Source organism: Aegilops tauschii, chromosome 4, assembly GCF_002575655.3.
Source record: "Aegilops tauschii subsp. strangulata cultivar AL8/78 chromosome 4, Aet v6.0, whole genome shotgun sequence".
NCBI classification, from domain to species: Eukaryota; Viridiplantae; Streptophyta; class Magnoliopsida; order Poales; family Poaceae; genus Aegilops; species Aegilops tauschii.
This window is the reverse complement of record NC_053038.3, coordinates 308,715,142-308,734,523: the sequence shown is the minus strand read 5'-3', so window position 1 is coordinate 308,734,523 and position 19,382 is coordinate 308,715,142. Positions and strand designations below refer to the sequence as shown.

General features: G+C 47.9%; 2 protein-coding genes across 3 annotated transcripts; one reads left to right on the top strand and one right to left on the bottom strand.

The window, feature by feature from the left end:
* Positions 1-7,457: 7,457 nt before the first annotated feature.
* LOC109737960 (protein YCF54, chloroplastic) lies at positions 7,458-9,695 on the top strand. Of its 2 annotated transcripts, none has more exons than XM_020297072.4 (3): positions 7,458-7,766; positions 7,872-8,110; positions 9,302-9,695. In XM_020297072.4, exons 1-3 carry the CDS (start codon positions 7,557-7,559, stop codon positions 9,492-9,494), a joined length of 642 nt encoding a protein of 213 aa, XP_020152661.1. In that variant the 5' UTR covers positions 7,458-7,556; the 3' UTR covers positions 9,495-9,695. The 2 variants fall into 2 exon arrangements, with proteins under 2 accessions (XP_020152661.1, XP_040243120.1); XM_040387186.3 differs by having other exon boundaries at positions 7,461-7,766; positions 7,875-8,110.
* Positions 9,696-10,200: 505 nt separating this feature from the next.
* On the bottom strand, positions 10,201-11,951 carry LOC109737959 (probable calcium-binding protein CML27). The gene is made up of 2 exons (XM_020297071.4): positions 11,253-11,951; positions 10,201-10,525 (listed from the first exon to the last, which is right to left on the bottom strand). The coding sequence occupies exon 1, from the start codon at positions 11,841-11,843 to the stop codon at positions 11,274-11,276; it is 570 nt and encodes a 189-aa protein (XP_020152660.1). The 5' UTR covers positions 11,844-11,951; the 3' UTR covers positions 10,201-10,525; positions 11,253-11,273.
* Positions 11,952-19,382: the final 7,431 nt, after the last annotated feature.

Genomic DNA, 19,382 nt, shown 5'->3' with positions numbered 1-19,382 from the left:
GCGAGGAGGACACACTCACCCTCCTGCGGCTGAGGCTGGGTCTCGCTCCCCGGCAACCTCCAAGATCCATGAGCAATCAAGCCTGCGCTGGCCAGATCCTCCAAGTCTTCTTTCTGGATCGTGGACCGAATCCAGTCACCCTGGATCCAGCCAGGCGGCAAACCGGACCTCGACGACGACCCCCGACTCGTCTTCTTGCCCTTCGCCGCCGTCGCCGCCTTCTTCGAGCGCTCCAGAGATGCCATCTTGTCCTTCCCCATCACGGCAGAGTGCGCGCCGGCAGAGCGGGGAGGCGACGAGAACAGAGGAGAATGCGGTGGAGGAATAGAGGAGGAAGAGGATGATTGGGGCGCACTGTGCATTGCATCGACCCGAGCGCTATTTATGAGGTCGCTTCTGAGTGGCTGACGAGTGGGCTCGAGCAATCTTATCATATCCCGCAGCAGTCGCCCGCCCGATACGTGGCGAAAAAGGCGGCATGAGGATCGAGGAGCCCCTGTCTATCCACTCCGATAACTACGGCACACTCCGTCCCGCGCGCTTCTCCAAATTTCGAATCCCACAAGATCCGGGAACCACAGAGCAACCAATCGCGCCCGAGATTTCGCACCACAATAACACTCAAAGATCACCAGTATAACTCACTCAATGACCTCTGAATTGATCAAGGCGACTGAAACAAGGTTGAAGCTTCAACATGATTTCCCGTCTCCAATAAAATGCCCCTGAAGCATGAAATAGAGTTGGAACCAACTTCAACCCTCTTTTTTCACTCGGACCTCAATCCATTCGGGGGCTAATGACGATGTCACGTACCTAGGGTAGGGTCATAGGCCTGACCTAGACGCCCTACCCAATGACACTACCCTAGAGTCAAGAACATTCAAAATACAACGAAGGATACCGACTGAAGTCACCATGGAGTGCAATCCACTCGACCTGTTATCCCACTCGGATACCCCAATTCCATTCGAACAGGATAAGTCACTCGACTACACGAAGAATCACTCGGAGACAGAAGGTCTAAAGTCACTCAGGATGGCAACGGTTAGGCGTTCACTCTGTAGTCTTAAAGATCATTTATAGCTCTTTATAGCTAGCGTTACCAGTAACGCCCTGTCTTAATGTACATTGAACCATGTGTAACGTGGGATGGCTGGGGTCCTGGCACACTCTATAGTAGCTAGGATCTTGCCTCCTCCTACGTACCCCCTATTCTTACTGTCAGACTTACTCCCACGACACCCCCCCCCAGTCAACCATATCGATCCTTTCATAAGATAATGAAGATAATGAGGTTACAAAAACAAATCTTTGGATTTTAATCTAGTTGAATTCTTACAGAGGGTTTCTTGAACTTAGTGGGAAGATATAAGGAATTAACCCATTATTGATAAGGATAGTCCGCGTGTCATGCAAAATAAACAACTCAAGAAAGCGAGAAAATATTCGAAAGGGTTGGTGAGGAATTTAAGAGGCCAGATCCTGAAAAATAATAAAGATATGATTGATGAGCTAAAGACTCTGAAACCCTGGAATAAATTCAGCCCTTCATCAATGAACAGATTGCGAAGCCTCGTTGTAATTGTGCAAATATCTGTACTAGTGTAGATATATACATACATGTACTAATATCCATATACGTACACCAAGTTTTCTATACGTTGAACGGATACATACATGTGCAAATAAATACATAGCCACAAATATCCATACAAGTGTACATAGATACACACATTTGCAAATATCGTTACTAGTGTCATGCCAAATTTGCTACAAACCTAACCCATACCTAAATAAAACCAAAAGCCCAACTATATGTACCAAATCCCTAACTATACCATACAAATCCTTAACCATACTTAACAAATACAAGTGCAAGCATCAATGAATTTTGAAAAAAAGTGGATGAGCTAGGGTTTTTCCAAATTGGGTCAATGTGATTTTAACCAATAAAAAGAGGGGAAAGAGAGGAGAATAACTGGAGGATTGGAAGGGGAAGAAGATCCATCTCCCCCCCTCCGATCCATACCTTTTGGCCACCGATTTGATAGGGTAGGGGAGAAGGGGAGAGGGCGACGGTTGTGAGAAGACAAACGGGAGAGAAAGAAATAGAGTTGGTCTGACTTAGCTGTGAGGCGTCGCGCTCGGCCCTAGCCGTTTTCTCCAATGAAGGGGCATGACACCCCGGGTCAAGTCACCATGTTTCTCGGGATGGCGACCCCGCGTGGGGCGTCATGCTCGGGCCAGGGTGCCCCAACATGGCAGGTCAGCGCTGACGCATGACGCCCCCGCGTGGGGCATCATGCTCCATCGGTTGGAGCTAGGCCGCACCAACGTGGCAGGTCAGTGCTGATAGTGGCAGAGCTTAGTGGAGATTAACCTGGCCATCGCCCCCCCCCCCCCCCAGCCCAGGAGATATGTTCATATTATGATCAGTAAATTGGCCATAGATTCACAAAAATCAAGCCTAAACATGATGTTGGTTGCCCCCCAGTCCATTTGCCCCTCCTAAAATGTGTTCCAAGCTCTACCACTGAGCGCTGGCACATCACGCACCAAGGCCGGACGTCATGAAAATGGGTCATTCTGTAAATATTTTCAAAACGAATTTATTATGTGCTAAACTTTTCAAAAATAGTCATTGTATCCCCCCTCCCCGTGCGATCACATTAGATCGGAACTTGATCGGGTTCCGCTATCACCAGATAATAACGGAACAAAAAAAAGGAGCGTCTTGGAGCCGTTTCAGTTTTTGGTTGTTTTTCACGGATTTGATGAACTGTGTTGCCCGACTCCATCCCAGGACAGAATGTTCTAGATGGGGCGGGTAAAAATAAAAATAAAAGCTGTTTTCGGAAGAAAAAAAAAGCCGTCGCTGCCATGATTCGTGGGTCTCCGGAAAGGACGGGTGACGCCGCCGCCAGCTTGGTAGTAACGGTATACGACACGTCACTCAAGGACGAGACGCCACGTTCGCCCCCACCTGCTGCACCCGGTCTCCGCCACGCCGTAGCTACTGTGCACGCCGTACCTCGCAACGCACGGCCCCATGTGCCTGCCGCCCAACCGCACCCCAGCCAGGGTCGGGTACCATAGGGAGGGGTTGGCTTTGCAAAAAGTCTCTGTCGGTCCTGGCTCGTGGAATTCTTTTTTTTTTTTTTTGAAGCTATTCTTTCTTTCTTTCTGGATGTAAATAAATGTTGGTCCGTGCGGTCTCACCTGCCTTGTCTGTGGTACCACGGTGATTGCGTGGGTTAACTTCCCTGACCCCGCTTCAAACGTGAGTACGTACTACCGATGTTAACGTTGCCCGGCTGGATTAGTATCGGTCTGCCAGCACAAAATCAACACTCCACGAACCGGCCGCAGTTAACCCCGAGCCGGGGCCGAGGAGGTTGTTGGGTGTGCAGTGTACATCCACGGCGTCATGCCCGGCCCGTGACGTTTTCTTAGGCTAGGCGCACTAAAACGGACTTTGTGGCATTCCACCTCGACCGATTGATGGTCACAGACCGTGACTCGCTGGATCACGACAGGACACCTTGCCAACAACGCTGACAGAGAAGAGCCGTAGGATTAGGAAATCCACCGTCAGGACTCGGGCGTGAACTGGGCAGGTCGTGCGCAGCGCGCGGCCGCACATGCCATGTTTCGATCTTTGTTTACGCGCATCCACCGCAGGGTGGGGGGTTTTATCTGGAACCCAACGGACGAGACTTGCCTGTTCCCTTCCATGCTCCCATCCGTGCTCCCGCATACGTGGCTTGATTTGATTGGAAGAAAATAAGGCCCGGCCCCACCCCCTGAAAATCAGGGGGGGGAGATGATTAGATTAGAAAAGAAAAAGGGGAAAGAACAGCCGTAGGATGAAGTGGGAGCACGGATGGGAGCATGGAGAGGAAGCAGGCAAGCCGGATCCGAACCCAACAGCTATCGTTTCCGTTGGCAGATGAATCTTTCTTCAGACATTTTTTTTTGTGCGAATATCTTTACTTCAGACTGCTCGTTCCCTCCAGCTCCAGCTCCAGGGTTGATTTTATCTTGTTGTTTACTATTTGTTCCATACAATATCGTCCAGTGGTCCTGCGCTTCCATGGTCCCAGCTACTAGTACTAGATAGACGCTCTTGTCTTGCCTAGCCAAGGCTTAAATATATTCCATCAAATTTAAGAATCGCATCTCATACGACTGTCCACGCAACATGCACGTGCCCTCCCTCAAAAGAAAGAAAGAATTGGGTGTGGATCACTCGGACTCAGAGAGTTATTTCTCCCTCCAGTTTTTCAGCTAACGGTGTCAAACACGTACTGTACGTAGCACGCGGAAAGACTCTTCTGCCCACCTCAATTTTAAACCAACCCATCTCTTTCTTTTCTTCTCACACATACGAGTAGGACCCACTTGTCATCTCTTTTTTCAACCTACCGTGCTCCGCTCCAGTCCATCGGCCGCCCCGACGCGAGCCCATGGAGTTGCAGCTGCAGGACAAGTGCGCGGCTGTTGCACGGGCTCGAGGCTTCGCTCACACCGAAACAGCTAAAAACAACAAAAGGAGCGGGATTCGGCTGGCCGGCAAACGAGTTGCAGCGGAGACGACGCCCACGACCTGGCAGGCTCCTACTGAGGGAGCTCGTGGCGAAGGCGGCTCCTCGACCAAGCTCGAGCGGCGGCGCGTGCGACCGTGGCCCTCAGCTCGGCATGGTGGCGCCCGCTGCCCCGGCCTTCGACCCAGCACCTCCCGACGGCAGCGCGTCGCGAGGTGCCATGTCCGTGCCAGAGCTATCTCTTGGCAATTTTGCAGAAAAAATCTCTGCATGACTGACCTGTTGGTTGCTGCCACCCCGAAAGCGGAAAGCAAACACGTACTTCATCGAGCGTGCACCACTCACCCATGGACGGTGGTTGCAGTTGTGACCTGCCACGGGACGCGTACACGATAAGAAAGCAGCTCGTTTGCCCGCTGCACGCGGGGCCAGCGCAACCCTTCGCCATGAGAGCGCCGACGCACTATGTATCCTAGCACTAGATCTAGATGACCAGCTGCTGCGTTGCGTGTGACAAGTGAATGGATGATGCACCGACACAGCCTGGCTTAGTTACGTGCGGGCATGCAGCTGTGTAGCGTGCAAGGGAAGTTTACACTCGGAGCATCGGCAAAGCAAAATACCGTGATACCCAGCGTTCTCCCGAAGCAACTCATGCGGCCGGAAACCCAACCGATAACGCACCCACTCGCTTCACATTTTGTGTGTGTGGTGTCTCAGTTTGTGCGTGCGATTTGCTGAGAACATAACATCGGACTATGGGAATTGGGTCACATGGATGCAGGATCGTGAAGATCTGATCGTCGATGGTGAGCATTGCCGCGTCCATCTACTTTAACATCAAAATGATAGGAATACTCGTAAATATATGAGCACATGAAACATACTCGCTTCGTTTATAAATATAAGTCTTTTTAAGATTTCAATACAAACTGAATATGGATGTATATAGACATATTTTAGAGTGTAGATTCACTCATTTTGGTTCGTATATAGTCTATATTGAAATCTCTAAAAAAAGTTATATCTAGAAACGGTGGAAATATTAAATTTGCATAAACACAACCATGCATTGGTCGGTAATAACGGAGGGAAATTTCGTATGTGATTGTTATAAGCAAGGTTCACAAATAAAAGTTCGCTTGGTTTGACAATGTACACAACAATGCACATGGTAAATACAACTAGTCGATACTACCAAGACGGATAGTAAACAGTACGTAGATTGCATACATCGTGCATTAATGAAATCCTTACATGCCTCTACCAATGGGCCGCCATGTTTGAAAACAAAGAAAAAGTAGCCAAGCCTGATGCACCTAGCCATTTCTTTTGGAGTGCATCACATTCATGGGACAAGATATACTATCTACCACCATACAAAAAATTGCGTGGAGCAATCGGACATTTTTGTTTTGTTTTGTTAAAGAGCAGCCTGGTTCTCATTATTTTTTGTCACTTTAATTTATAATAAATTCAAAATCATTTGGGAATACAAAAAAAAGTTTTCAATTCAAAAAAAGCATGTCTATTAAAAATGTTTATAAATTTGTTTTTTTCCTAAATTCAAAAATTATTCACAAATGCAAAAATATATTTAGGAATTCAAAAATTGTTCATGGATTTGAAAAATATTCACAAACTCACAAAATATTCGTGAATTCAAAAAATCTCCGTAGATTTTTGAAAATCTTCACGGATTCAAAAAAAATTGTCGAAACAAAAAAGTTCACGAATTAAAAAATTTGAGTGTTTGAAAAATGTCTATAAATTCAGAAAATGTTCACGAATTCAAAAAAGTTCATGAATTCAAAAGTTGCTCACGGATTTGATTTTTTTTCATGAATTCTAAAAAATGCTCGTGAATTCAGAAACATTCACGAATTAAAAAAGTGTTCTGAATTCAAAAAACTTTTGTGAATCAAAAAAATGTTCGTCGATTCTAAAAAATGTTCGTGAATTCAAAAATAGTTTGCAAATAAAAAAGTTCACGAATAAAAAATGTTCACAAATTGAAAAATATTATTTCTGAATAAAAATGTTCACTGATCTGTAAAAATATTATTGAATTTGACAAATGTTTGATATACAAAGACGTTGATAATTATTAAAATTATTCTCTAATGTGAAAAATGTTAAGGAATTTTAAAAAATTCATAAATTATAAAAAACATCATGAATTAAAATTTAAAAGTAGAAAAAACAAAAATGGAGAAGGAAAAACAAAAACAAAAATAATAGAAAAGGGACGAAAATGAAGAAACAAAGGAAAGAAGAAAGTAAAAAACTGATTGAAAACCAGAAAACCCAGGGAACAAACAGTTTTCATCCCTGGAATGTTACAAGAAATGTTGGCCCTTTTATCTCAATTTGGCCGCGCCTCCCAGTTTAGCAGGAACCTAACCGTGCCTCATTGGCTAGCAGCGCTACACACCACCCAACGGATCCGGGATCGATCCCTCGATGCCTCCCTTTCACCTTTTTCTCTAGTTGAAGTGCACATTAATTGGCCGTCCCATATGTGCGATTGTTTGCACACTAGATGTTAATGAAGAACATAGAACTTTTGAAGATCCGAGGTCCCCTATCTCCCAGCTCCAGAATGGCAGCCGGAGGCGAGGGGGCCAAAATTTCTCCAGCTGCGGCTGTTGCTGCTGCAGTCCCTCATGTGGAAACCCTACACCAGAGACAAGGGACTTTTTATTTATATTTAGACAAACCAGAGAGAGACAGGGGATTTTTTTTTTTTTGAGAAACCGAGTGACAGGGGACTGAGAGATCCGGAACTCGGCCAGGAAAAGAAGTAGTCCATGGGCCGAAGATCCTGGTCCACAAGTCCACATCGGCGTACTCCGGCCCATATTTCACCCCTGGAGTTCACTGGCGAGGCAAAGCGCCAAGTAGGAGGCGCTCCCCCAGTTGCTGTCCAGATAAGGCTCTCTGCACCGTACCATCTTCTTCCGTTCCTCTATCCTCTACGATTCAGTTCAGTTAGACCCCACCGAGCCAATGGTGGCTCCGGCGACGCTGTCCCTCCGCCCCTGCGCGACCCTCGCGCCGTCCAGGGCCGCGCTCCCCCGCGCCCACGCCCACGCCGGGTTCGCCCCCGCTAGTCGTCCAGCCCTCTCCGTCTCCTGCCCGCCGACGCGCTTCGAGAGCCTCCGCCGCGCCGCCACCGCCGTATCCGACCGGCAAGGCTCCGCGGAGCCTTCCGAGAAAGTAAGCATCGGCGCACGCTTCCCGTGCCTCGCATTTCGCGGCACCGGGCAAGTGGAGTTTCCTGCTCAGTTTTGAGACGACGTGGCGGTGTTTTTCTGTGCGCAGCAGGAGGGGAAGTCGCGGACCTACTACTTCCTGGTGGCGAACGCCAAGTTCATGCTGGACGACGAGGAACACTTCCAGGAGCAGCTCCAGGAGAAGCTGCGGCTCTACGAGGAGCGCAGCAAGGAGCAGGACTTCTGGCTTGTGATCGAGCCCAAGTTTCTAGACAGGTTCCCCAACGTCGCCAAGCGGCTCAAGCGCCCCGCCGTCGCGCTCGTCTCCACCGACCGCAACTGGATCAGGTAACTCACGTGTCTCTTCAGTCATCGTTGCTAGCTGGAGCAATGCTAATTAGCAGAGTCCCCCAAGGATATTAAAACGCCAATGCATGCAGTCCCGGCAACACTCGCTTCTGTAATCATCTGACTATAAGCCCCTTCAGTGGAAATTCTCCCTCCCGCTGAACATTACAATAAATAAATCACGCTACTAATACTTGCGAGATGTGATTAATATGTGCTCACTTCATTTATAGTTGCCGGCCTTGCTCAATGCCCATATGTCATGCAGTGCAAGCTGGTATGCTTCCTGTTGCAAATGGCAAAGCCGCGCATCAGTGCAGTCTTGTGTCTGCAATTTGCACCGGATGCCTACTTGACGGCTACCCATAATAATGTGCTTGCTATCAGCAAAGACGCACACTTCAAATGTGTATGTAGGTTGTTGACGAAAGAGGTGTCACAAAAGAAAAACACTAGTTCGGTTCAGATTCATGCAGTGCCCTTCCAGGCAAGTTCAGTTTCAAGAATTGACGTGTCTAGATATGCCACGAGCCAAGTTTGATCACATGGTGATGATTTCAGGGGTGGAAAGCCTGATGTTTAGCAATCTTACATGGGAGCTCAAGTCCATGATGTAGTCTCATGTATTTCAATAAGCCACATTTATAAATTTTCATCAGGATCTTGTTTCAACGCAAAAGTGCAATTTCTTATAAAATGAAGCCTATGGATGTACTTCTTGAAGTTGTGCAATATCCTGTTCTGATTCTATTTTTGTGCGTCATGAATCATGAACGTGCTGTTTGGTGCAGTACTTTGGATATTTTCTTGTTTTTAGTCGCCCCTGTTCAATAACTGGGCATATTCTCGATTTGAGTGGCTTGCATTCCTGAACATATTGATTAGACTGTGAAGCGAGCAAAAAGAAACTGAAGAAAATTACAGAAGCTTATTTGACCATTGAATTCTTAAACATGATGGCACTGTCAAAAACTTATTTGCTGACTGTGATGTCGTGCTGGCATGGTCTGTGCTCTGTCAAACCCCTTTTTTTTGCTTCTATACATACAAATATTCTTAGCCAAGCATCTGCTTGGATTCGATCTTAAAGTTGTTGCTAAAAGCATGGTTCTCTATTTCTCATTTAAAAAGCATACATGCAGTAATAAAAGATTCTCAATAATCTCATGTTATCTCCTTTATTGCTCTCAGATTCATGAAACTAAGGCTGGACAGGGTCTTAGCAGAGCAATTCGATGCAGAGACACCTGAAGAAGCATTGGCTTCTAACCCTGCAGAGTTGAAATTCGATAAGCCTGACAAATGGACAGCTCCATACCCCAAATACGAGTCTGGATGGTGGGAGGCCTTCTTACCTCCAAAGTCCAGCAACGGCACGGCTTAGAGTTGAACTCTAGTCCGCGCTGTGTATGGTTTCTTCCATGTAAGTTATGATTGTAAGTTTTGGTTTATGCTATGTGTATGTAGTCCGTGAGTTTATGAGAGTAGAGTTAGCTACATTAGTTGCAGAGATTGCTCTACTTTTTGATAATACCAAATAAGTGTGATGTTTCAAAGTCATGGTTATGTTATGCTTGTTATTATATTTCTTCAAGGATACTCATTACTGATTCATGTATGTTGTCATTCAAGGAACCGCCAGTCTATGAGGCCCTAAGTTAGTTATATCTGACCCAACAACATGTGAATCAATAATGTACACATCACCGGCAAAAATTAGAATAAAATGTACACATGCTTTTCCTTTCCAGTCTAGCAGCAACAACAATGATGAAAACAAAGTGGCAATGCCAATCATAGCATGCAACGCAAGACCTTAAATATTTGTGTAATCACAAGGGTCTGTTGTCCCATTAGTGCGATACCACTACTATGGCCATATAGGCTGTATAACAGACTGAAAATGTTGTCTACATTTAGCAATTTAGAAATAGCCATGGAATGTTGAGCTAACTCGTGATTTGTTTGACATTGATAATTGGGCCTTTCTTTGTTGATCCAGGCACCCCATAACTAGTTGATTTTCTAAATTGTCAAAAACTTTCAACTGCTCAAATAAATTCTTGTCAAAAACTAGGATCACAGGAAGGTAACAAATGTGCCAATATATTAAGAAAGTCAAATACATTCTACAGTTTTGATCAGAGATTATCGGACTATATAAGCCACATATACATCAGACGCACAGTACCTACATGGTAACATGAACGAAGGATAAAACTTACAACACATTAGAATAAGCTAGAATTGCAAGCCAGGAGCTGCATTCTGAGCTTCTAACCAACACACCAACTCCCTAGCACTGAAAAACCAACACAATTACACAACCCTAAAGACTGACGTTCACTTTTAAGGTCTGAAGCGATCTACGGATCTTGTGGTTGTTCCTCGCTCCAATCCTCCAGTGCTTGGAATCTGCACAACCAAAGGAACACATTGCTTGATGGCTTGCGACAAACTTAACCCAGAGCAAAGACGCGTAATAAAGTACCGTAGGTCTATAGCTCTATTGATGAAGTGCAGACCATGTGGATACAAGTTGCTTTCAACAACTGGTAGGTCCTCTCAGAAAGGAAAATTCATCTGGTTGGTGTAACAACCTTCGTGTGCTTAGCATACTATTCTTCTTTTTGACGAGAAACAGTACTAGTTACAATTTTGTTTTGTTTTTGTGCTAGTTACATATGTACCGTACTAAAATTCCCCATATATGAATCCTATATCTGGTGCATGTTGTCTCCCTGAGATAAATAAGTGTCCAATTTCTTTCCAAAGGAGAAACATAGAGAGAAACATTCATGAACATACTTGCTTGATTGGCCAAATAAATTGTGTATTCAAATGAGCAAATGTAATACCGTACATCAACGCGCAAAGGCAGTAACAGGTTAGGCAGGAGCAGGAAAGCCGCACGAAACTGCGGAGAGAATATTTTTAGGGGAGGCTGGTCAAGGTCTTTGATACAGTTTCCGAATTAACAAGAGTTTGGAAAATAAACGAAGAAACTAATTACTGCTTGCATGTGATGTGACCAGGGTTGTCAAGCAAAATCCTCAAGACCTACCGCCAGATCGAGTCAACGGTGGAAACCTCGATCATGAAAAAATCACCCTAAACTAAAATGTCTAGGAATGATACATACATGAGAAACAGGAGAGGGACGTCAAGCTCCCCACACGGTGATCCCCTGCATCATGCACTTGAACTCGCCGAAGTCGACCTGGCCGTCGCGGTCGCGGTCGACGTTGCAGATCATCTCCTGCACCGCCGCCAGGTTCCGCGCCTCCGCCAGGCCCAGCTTCTTGAGCACGGCCTGCAGCTCGGCCGCGGAGATGAACCCGTCGCCGTTCTCGTCGAAGACCCGGAACGCCTCCTTCATGTCCTCGTCCTCGGCCTCGCCCTTCTTGCCGGGCTCCTCCTCGACGATGGGGCCGAAGAGCGCGTCGCCGAGAGCGCGGTGGAGGCCCTCGAAGTCCTCGAAGCCGAGGCCGGCGGCGCCAGGCGGGATGTAGGCGCCGACGGTGGCCTCCAGGCTGGCGCGGTCGGCGCCGAGGCCGAGCGTGTCGAGCGCGGCCGCCATCTCGTCGAGGGTGATCTCGCCGTCGCCGTTGCGGTCGAAGAGGTCGAACACGCGGCGCAGGCGCAGGGCATTGAGGCTGCCGTTGCGGAGGCGGAACGACGGCGAGGGCTTCTTGGACAAGGACGGCTTCGCGGGAGCGGGAGCGGTGTCCATCGCTTTGAGTTCGCCGGTGACGCTGTGTGTTTCTCTCTGTTCTTTCTGCTTTATAGGCTTTGAGAATGAGAATGATTTCTGGAGCGCTTAAAACGTCGGGGAGCCATGGTTTTATAGAGGGAAGGAGCCAATCCTTTTAAAAATTGATCTGGGAAAGTAGCGTGATGGCGACCGGACAGACGCAAATAACCCCTCGAAGTACAATTATATTAAACGATAAAATGACACATCTCTGTAATAGAGTAGGAGTACTCGATAATGATGATGTTGTAATCATGGACTGCGTATCGTAAATGAGAGATTTTTCATCATCAATATAAAATACGGTTTGTATTTTGGAACCGATGGGAGTAGTATTAAACGAGAAGGTGGCGTTATTATTTGCAAATTTCAATCTATGCTAAGGCTATCATACAGGTACTTATAGTGATCTAAATTGTCTTATACAGTATTTATTTACAGAGAGAATAGTATTTACAATCCACAACATATATTGACGTGTTTGCGTTTTTTTGTAGATTAGCATTTGTCATTTTAAGTTGCATAAATCTAGACTACAGGTCCGTAATTTGTACTCCTTTTTCGATAGAGGGTGCTTTTATTATCTCGAAATATAGCATCAAGCGGATACAAAGCATTATGAGTAACACCCGGCCTCTGCATAACTAGAATGCACACAGTCCAACACGGAAAGTCTGACAAAATAAATGAAAAAAAAAAAACAAATCGGCGACAGTAGAGTCCTATAGACCGACACTATGCCTATGTCGCAAGGGATGGTGGACCGATCCGAAGATTATGCTGCCACCCATGTTGGGTAAAAACCACCGTAGCCACCTGCTCCAACCACATACACACCGCCTTGAATAGCGGTTGGTACTCCACTCGTTGTAGCGTAGACCACGTACGAAGCGAGTGCGTACAACGGAAAATAACCTGCAAATGAGAAGCATTTCTATCATTGAAAACCAAATCATTTCTACATAGCCAAAGCGACCATAGTAAGGCGTATGCTCCCACCCGTATTAGCGTTTTGAATCTATTTGGAATACCGTCCAACCAATGACCAAAAATATTGGCGACACTTGTGGGCGGATACAAATTTGACGCTATTTGAATAATTGACCACGTAATTTGTACTCCTAGTAGAAAGAAGCCCGTATTCGTTAGTATGAGTATCATTTTTTTTGCGAATAATTGAGAGAGCATTTAGTCAGTGTCTATCTTGGAAGATTATTCGAACCCTACTACTGTAACATTGTTTGACCAGCTCCCGATCTCCCATGTGTCAGGACTGTCCAATAACCCGCCCTCCTCGAAACAGGAAAGTACCCACTCCCTGGCTTCACCGGACGAAAAGAATAATTAGGAACCGGATTAGGCACCGATGAGGTGAACCGGATTAGGCACCGATTAGGAACCGGATTGTACAGTACGTTGTTTGATTCAACAACGCGGCCATTTCTCCCCTGCAGCGGCCACGGCATTTCCTTCTGTGGTCAACGCTCGGCGGCATGGCTTGTCGTGGAAAGCACGACTACGTACAAGGTTGGGCAGGGACGAATCTCAAAGTTTGATCAGTACGCAAAGGCGGTTCTGGATCGTCAAGCAAACGCCAAGTCGCTGCCTAATTTCAGCGGCGAACACCGGCAGAATTCCAACTGGGATCAACAGGAACATGAACTTTCACACAAACGGCAGCAATAATGACCAAGAAGAAAAGCTCATATAGGAACATCCGATAGACCAAGGTACTAAGGGCATCTTCAACGACGATCCGCAAATTTTTTTCCGCATCCGTTCGCGAATAGGGAAGACAAATAGTTTAACTACAAGCGTTGCTCGTCCGACTCTAGAGGTATAGTACCTAAACTAAAAGATCGCCAACGCCTGTTCCCCATCATGGCCATGAGCCCTGAAAAATGAAGCTTCGCCTTCTCCAGCTCCGCCTCCGTAACCTCTGGCTTCGGTGCCTCGGGGAGTGAAGCTGCCCGCCTCCACGTCGCCGCCAAGCGACTAATCGGCCGCCGATGTTGAGCCCACCAAGATGGGCATCGACGTGAGGGGAGGAGTGGTGGCCTTCTTGGGACCTGAGTGCCGACAACCTACCGTGCACTACTCTTCCTCGCTGCCAGCGGAGCCCGTGGGCGGCCGGCTTCGTGGTCCTGGTGGTGTGCGGAGTCGGCGATGTCGTCCTTGTAGTTGGTCTCGCCGAACACCTCGTCCGTCGCCTCGTCGCACTCCTTGTAGGCGACCGTCAGCCGGCGGTACCGCCAACGGGCTAGGCGGATCTCGCAGGCGGAGCGGTAGGAGTCGAGCAACGTCGCCTGCCCCAGGTCTGCGTCCGACGCGATCACCATGCCGGCAGCGAGCTGCTCCACTGCATGTAGGTGCTCCTAGAGGAGTTGGTGGTTGTAGGCGGCATCGACCCGCGCCTCCCGGAACTGCTCCTCCCGCACCATGTCCATGTAATGCACCGACAAGGGTGGCGCGGACGAGGAGGCTAGCACCGGCTCGTCGGCGGCCGCGTCCTCCATTGGGACGTCGTCGTCTTCCGGTTGCTTGTCGGCCTACCATGCGACAACAATGGCGGCCATCTCCTTCTTCTGCTCAGGCGTCAGCCCGTCCCAGAGAGCTTTGGCGTGGGAGGAATCTATGATGGGAGTGGTGCGGAGAGGGATCGGAGGCGAATGACTGTGGCTATGGCCGGGGCATCAGTTTATATAGCAATGGTGGGCGGCAGAAGGACAGACGCGAGTGGAGCCGGAGTAGCCGTCTCGGCAACCGCATGTCATTAATGTGGCCGGCAGACGGACGGACGGTATGTCATTTGAACGCGGAGCAGTCGCGTGCACTGGGAAGCGGCGCGGCCGGTGTTCCCTCGGTCGGCGCCAGTGAGTGGTCGCGTCCCCTATGGCAGGACATGAATGTAGGCACTGACACTCTGTAACAGCGTTGACAGTTTCGGGTGGGAAGCATGCGCAGTCGAGAGAGGGGTTTTGGGTGGGCCAGTGCGGTTAGAAGCGGGCATGGGTGCTGTTGGAACGCCCGCAAAGCCCCCACGTTTGTCTCCGATTTGCGGGAGAAAGTACGTCTAGACCTCCCCGCGGACCGATACAAGCCCGCGTTGGATGACACAACACATCTGGATCGCTCGGTTCAGACGGATGTAAGTAATTTGAGGGTCGCCGTTGGAGATGCCCTAAGATAAAAGCACTACGTAAAAATTAGGACGGAAATCGGACGAAAAGTTAAGTGACTTGGTAATTGGTATATAAACTTGCTGGCACATAACACAACCGTCCCCGGATGTGAAAATGCTCCAATATGGTCTTGGTATACACAAATATGTAAGACATGCGCTCGGGGGCAGATCCAGGCCAGCAGGCCACCCCGGGCCCCCTTTGTATACTATGAAGGAAATATGCCCTAGAGGCAATAATAAAGTTGTTATTCATATTTCCTTATTCATGATAAAGGTTTATTGTTCATGCTAGAATTGTATTGATCGAAAACCTAATACATGTGTGAATATATAAACAAACGCCGTGTCCCTAGTGAGCCTCTACTAGACTAGCTCGTTGATCAAAGATGGTTAAGGTTTCCTAACCATAGACATGAGTTGTCATTTGATAACGGGATCAAATCATTAGGAGAATGATGTGATGGACAAGACCCATCCGTTAGCTTAGCATTATGATCGTTCAGTTTTTATTGCTATTGCTTTCTTCATGTCAAATACATATTCCTTCGACTATGAGATTATGCAACTCCCAGATATCGGAGGAATGCCTTGTGTGCTATCAAACGTCACAACGTAATTGGGTGATTATAAAGATGCTCTACAGGCATCTCCGAAGGTGTTTGTTGAGTTGGCATAGATCGAGATTAGGATTTGTCACTCCGAGTATCGAAGAGGCATCTCTAGGCCCTCTCGGTAATACACATCATAAGCTTGCAAGCAAATGATTAAGGAGTTAGTCATCAGATGATGTATTGCGGAACGAGTAAAGAGACTTGCCGGCAATGAGATTGAACTAGGTATGAAGATACCGACGATCGAATCTCGGGCAAGTAACATACAGATAGACAAATGGAATAACGTATGTTGTCATAACGGTTCGACCGATAAAGATCTTCGTACAATACGTAGGAGCCAATGTGAGCATCCAGGTTCCACTATTGGTTATTGAGCGGAGAGGTGTCTCGATCATGTGTACATAGTTCTCGAACCCGTAGGGTCCGCACGCTTAACATTCGATGACGATATAGTATTATATGAGTTATGTGACTTGGTGACCGAATGTTGTTCGGAGTCCTGGATGAGATCACGGACATGACGAGGAGTCTCGAAATGGTGGAGAGGTAAATATTGATATATAGGACGATGGTATTCGGACACCGGAAGTGTTCCGAAGGGTACCGGGTACATATCGGGTCATCGGAAGGGGTTCCTGGCACCCCCGGTAAAGATACGAGCCTTATGGGGCAAGAGGGGAAACGCACCAGCCACCAGGGGCTGGTGCGCCCCCCATATGGGACGAACCAGGGGGAGAAGGAAAGAAGGGAAGAGAAAGGAAAGGGGGGATTCGGCCTCCCCCTCCCCTTTCTCCCCCTCCTCTTTCCTTCCCCCTGGCTAATATGGAAAGGGGGGCGCGGCCAATGGGGAACCCAAGTAGGATTCGGTCCTACTTGGGGCGCCTCCTGGCCTCTCCCCTCCCCCTCCCACCTATATATATGTGACGCCCGGATAATTAAGCTACAGTAACCTATGCTAATGATGCCACATCACCTCGGTTACTATTGATAAACTTGCGTTAGTTCGAAACCGATTCAAATTCAAATTCAAAATCAAGCAGACAATAAAACTTTTCAAATATTAAAACTATAATGTTTGGAGTGAACCAAATATTTCATAGGAAATTATGGTGGAGAAACCACACCTTTATAAAATGTTTAAATACTATAAGGTGATAAAACAGTAGCAAAAACTATTATTTAAGTACTTTTAAATATTAAATAATTATGAAACTATTTTAGCTTGGGTAATAAATTAAGGTGGCAGTGATATATTTGATGATAATAATTTAGGTGCTAACTTGGTATTAATAAAAACTAAAATAACAGAAACAAAAAAAAACAAAAAAAACAATAGAACAAAACAAAAGACCTAAGCTACTGGGCACTTTTGGCCCATCTAGCAACTTACCCGGTCAGCCCATCTCTCCCTCCTTCAACCTGTAGCAGGGGCATCGTGGAGCACATCCACGGACACCATGGCGTCGTGGCGCACATTCGCACCCCCCTCGCCCTACTTAACATCGCCAGGCTCCCTCCCTCGATCCCCTCCTAACCCTAGCACCAACCACTCCCTCCCTCACTCCCTTTCACTCTCTCCCGAACGCCTCTGGCTTCGCGGCGCCCTCGATCCCGCGGCCTCCATCCACCCCGCGCCTCACGGAGACGTCCCGGAGGACCACCGTCGTCGTCCACGTCGGCTCCGCCCTTCGGCTCAAGCCGAGGCCCTCTCCATCAACGGGATCGAACCCTCCATCAACCTCTGCTGCCGGTCGTCTTCGTCGGAACCGCCGCTCCGTCCACCCCGAGCGCGCCCCGACCTCCCCGGGGTGAGCCACCACCGTCCCCCGCTTTCCCCCCTCGCCCCTGTCACCGAAGCCCCCGCCGTAGGCCGCCTCCGCCCACCCCACGCCCGCGCGCCTCACCCGAGCAACCTGCGCCCGCCTCGTGCTCGCCCGCGACCGCCTCGTGCTCGTGGCCACGCCCAGCCGCCTCCTGGACGCGCTGTCGTCGTGCTCCGGCCGCCTGGACAGCCCAGAGCCCGTGCGTGGCCTCGCCCAGCCTCCCGCACTCTGTCACCGCTGCTTCTGTGTTCTACTGCTAACACTGCTGCTGCCTCCTCTTCCCTGCTGCTCACATCGCGCGCCGTGCTCGCGCACGCTGCCGGCTGCGACCCAGCCGCCCCTGGCCTCGCCTGGCCTGCGCCCGCGCAACCACGCACCCTTGTCCAGCCACCCGCTTGCTGTACTGCTGCTGCTGCTAACTACTGTAGATGCAACTAGCTTTACCAATATTACATTGAGTAACTCTCTGGACAGCCCCTAAACAACAACTAATCAAGTGCTAACATGAGTAAAAATAATATGAGTAGAAAGAATACATGACAAACTCCATTTTATCCCACTGGACTAAATCCTTTCGATGCCTGGATTAAATCCTATGAAAATTGCAAAATGCTTTGTTGTGTTAACAGGGAACAGAAGTAACCCCTAGCTATGTGTTCCGTGTGTGTGCGTATGTGTTTTCTGTGTGTGTGGCCAGCCGTGACTAATTTCCAGCCATGTCCAATTAGTTTAGGATTAATTAGTCGTTAGTTTATCTACTAGTAGATGACATGTGGGACTCTCCCTTGATTAAATTAATGAGTTGTTTTATTAACATTTGAGACAATGGCATATGGGACCAGCCTACACTATTCATCCTTTGACTATTCAATCTTTGACTAGGTCAACCCACCCCACTGGCCCCACTGGCATACTCATAGGCTAGAATAACACTAGGAGACAAAAATAATTACTGTTATAATTTTGAATTAAATTAAATCCAGTAATTTCTAGAAAATGAATTAAAATTTAAAAATTAATATAAAATAATCCGTAGCTCGGATGAAAATAATTTATACATGAAAGTTGCTCAGAACGACGAGACGAATCCGAGTATGCATCCCGTTCGTCTGCCACACATCCTTAGCATAGCAAACACGCAACTTTCCCTCTCCGGTTCATCTGTCCGAAAACGCGAAACACCGGGAATACTTTCCCGGGTGTTCCCCCTTCGCCAGTATAGCCTAGTACTGCGTTAGGGCACATCTAGCACCGCGTTTGCCATGTTACGTGTTTCTGATGCTTTGATTGCTTTGTTATGTATTATGTTCCCCCTCTGTTACTTCTTTCCGGTAGACCCTGAGACTGCCGGCGACCCCCAGTTCGACTACGGTGTTGACGACCTCTCCTTGCCAGAGCAACCAGGCAAGCCCCCCCCCCCTTGATCACCAGATATCGCCTATTCTTCTCTATACTGCTTGCATTAGAGTAGTGTAGCATGTTACTGCTTTCCGTTAATCCTATCCTGATGCATAGCCTGTCATTGTTGCTACAGTTGTTAACCTTACCTGCTATCCTACTGCTTAGTATAGGATGCTAGTGTTCCATCAGTGGCCCTACACTCTTGTCCGTCTGCCATGCTATACTACTGGGCCGTGATCACTTCGGGAGGTGATCACGGGTATATACTATATACTTTATATACATGACACATGTGGTGACTAAAGTTGGGTCGGCTCGTTGAGTACCCGCAAGTGATTCTGATGAGGCGGCTGAAAGGACAGGTGGCTCCATCCCGGTAGAGGTGGGCCTGGGTTCCTGACGGCCCCCGACTGTTACTTTGTGGCGGAGCGACAGGGCAGGTTGAGACCACCTAGGAGAGAGGTGGGCCTGGCCCTGGTCGGCGTTCGCGGATACT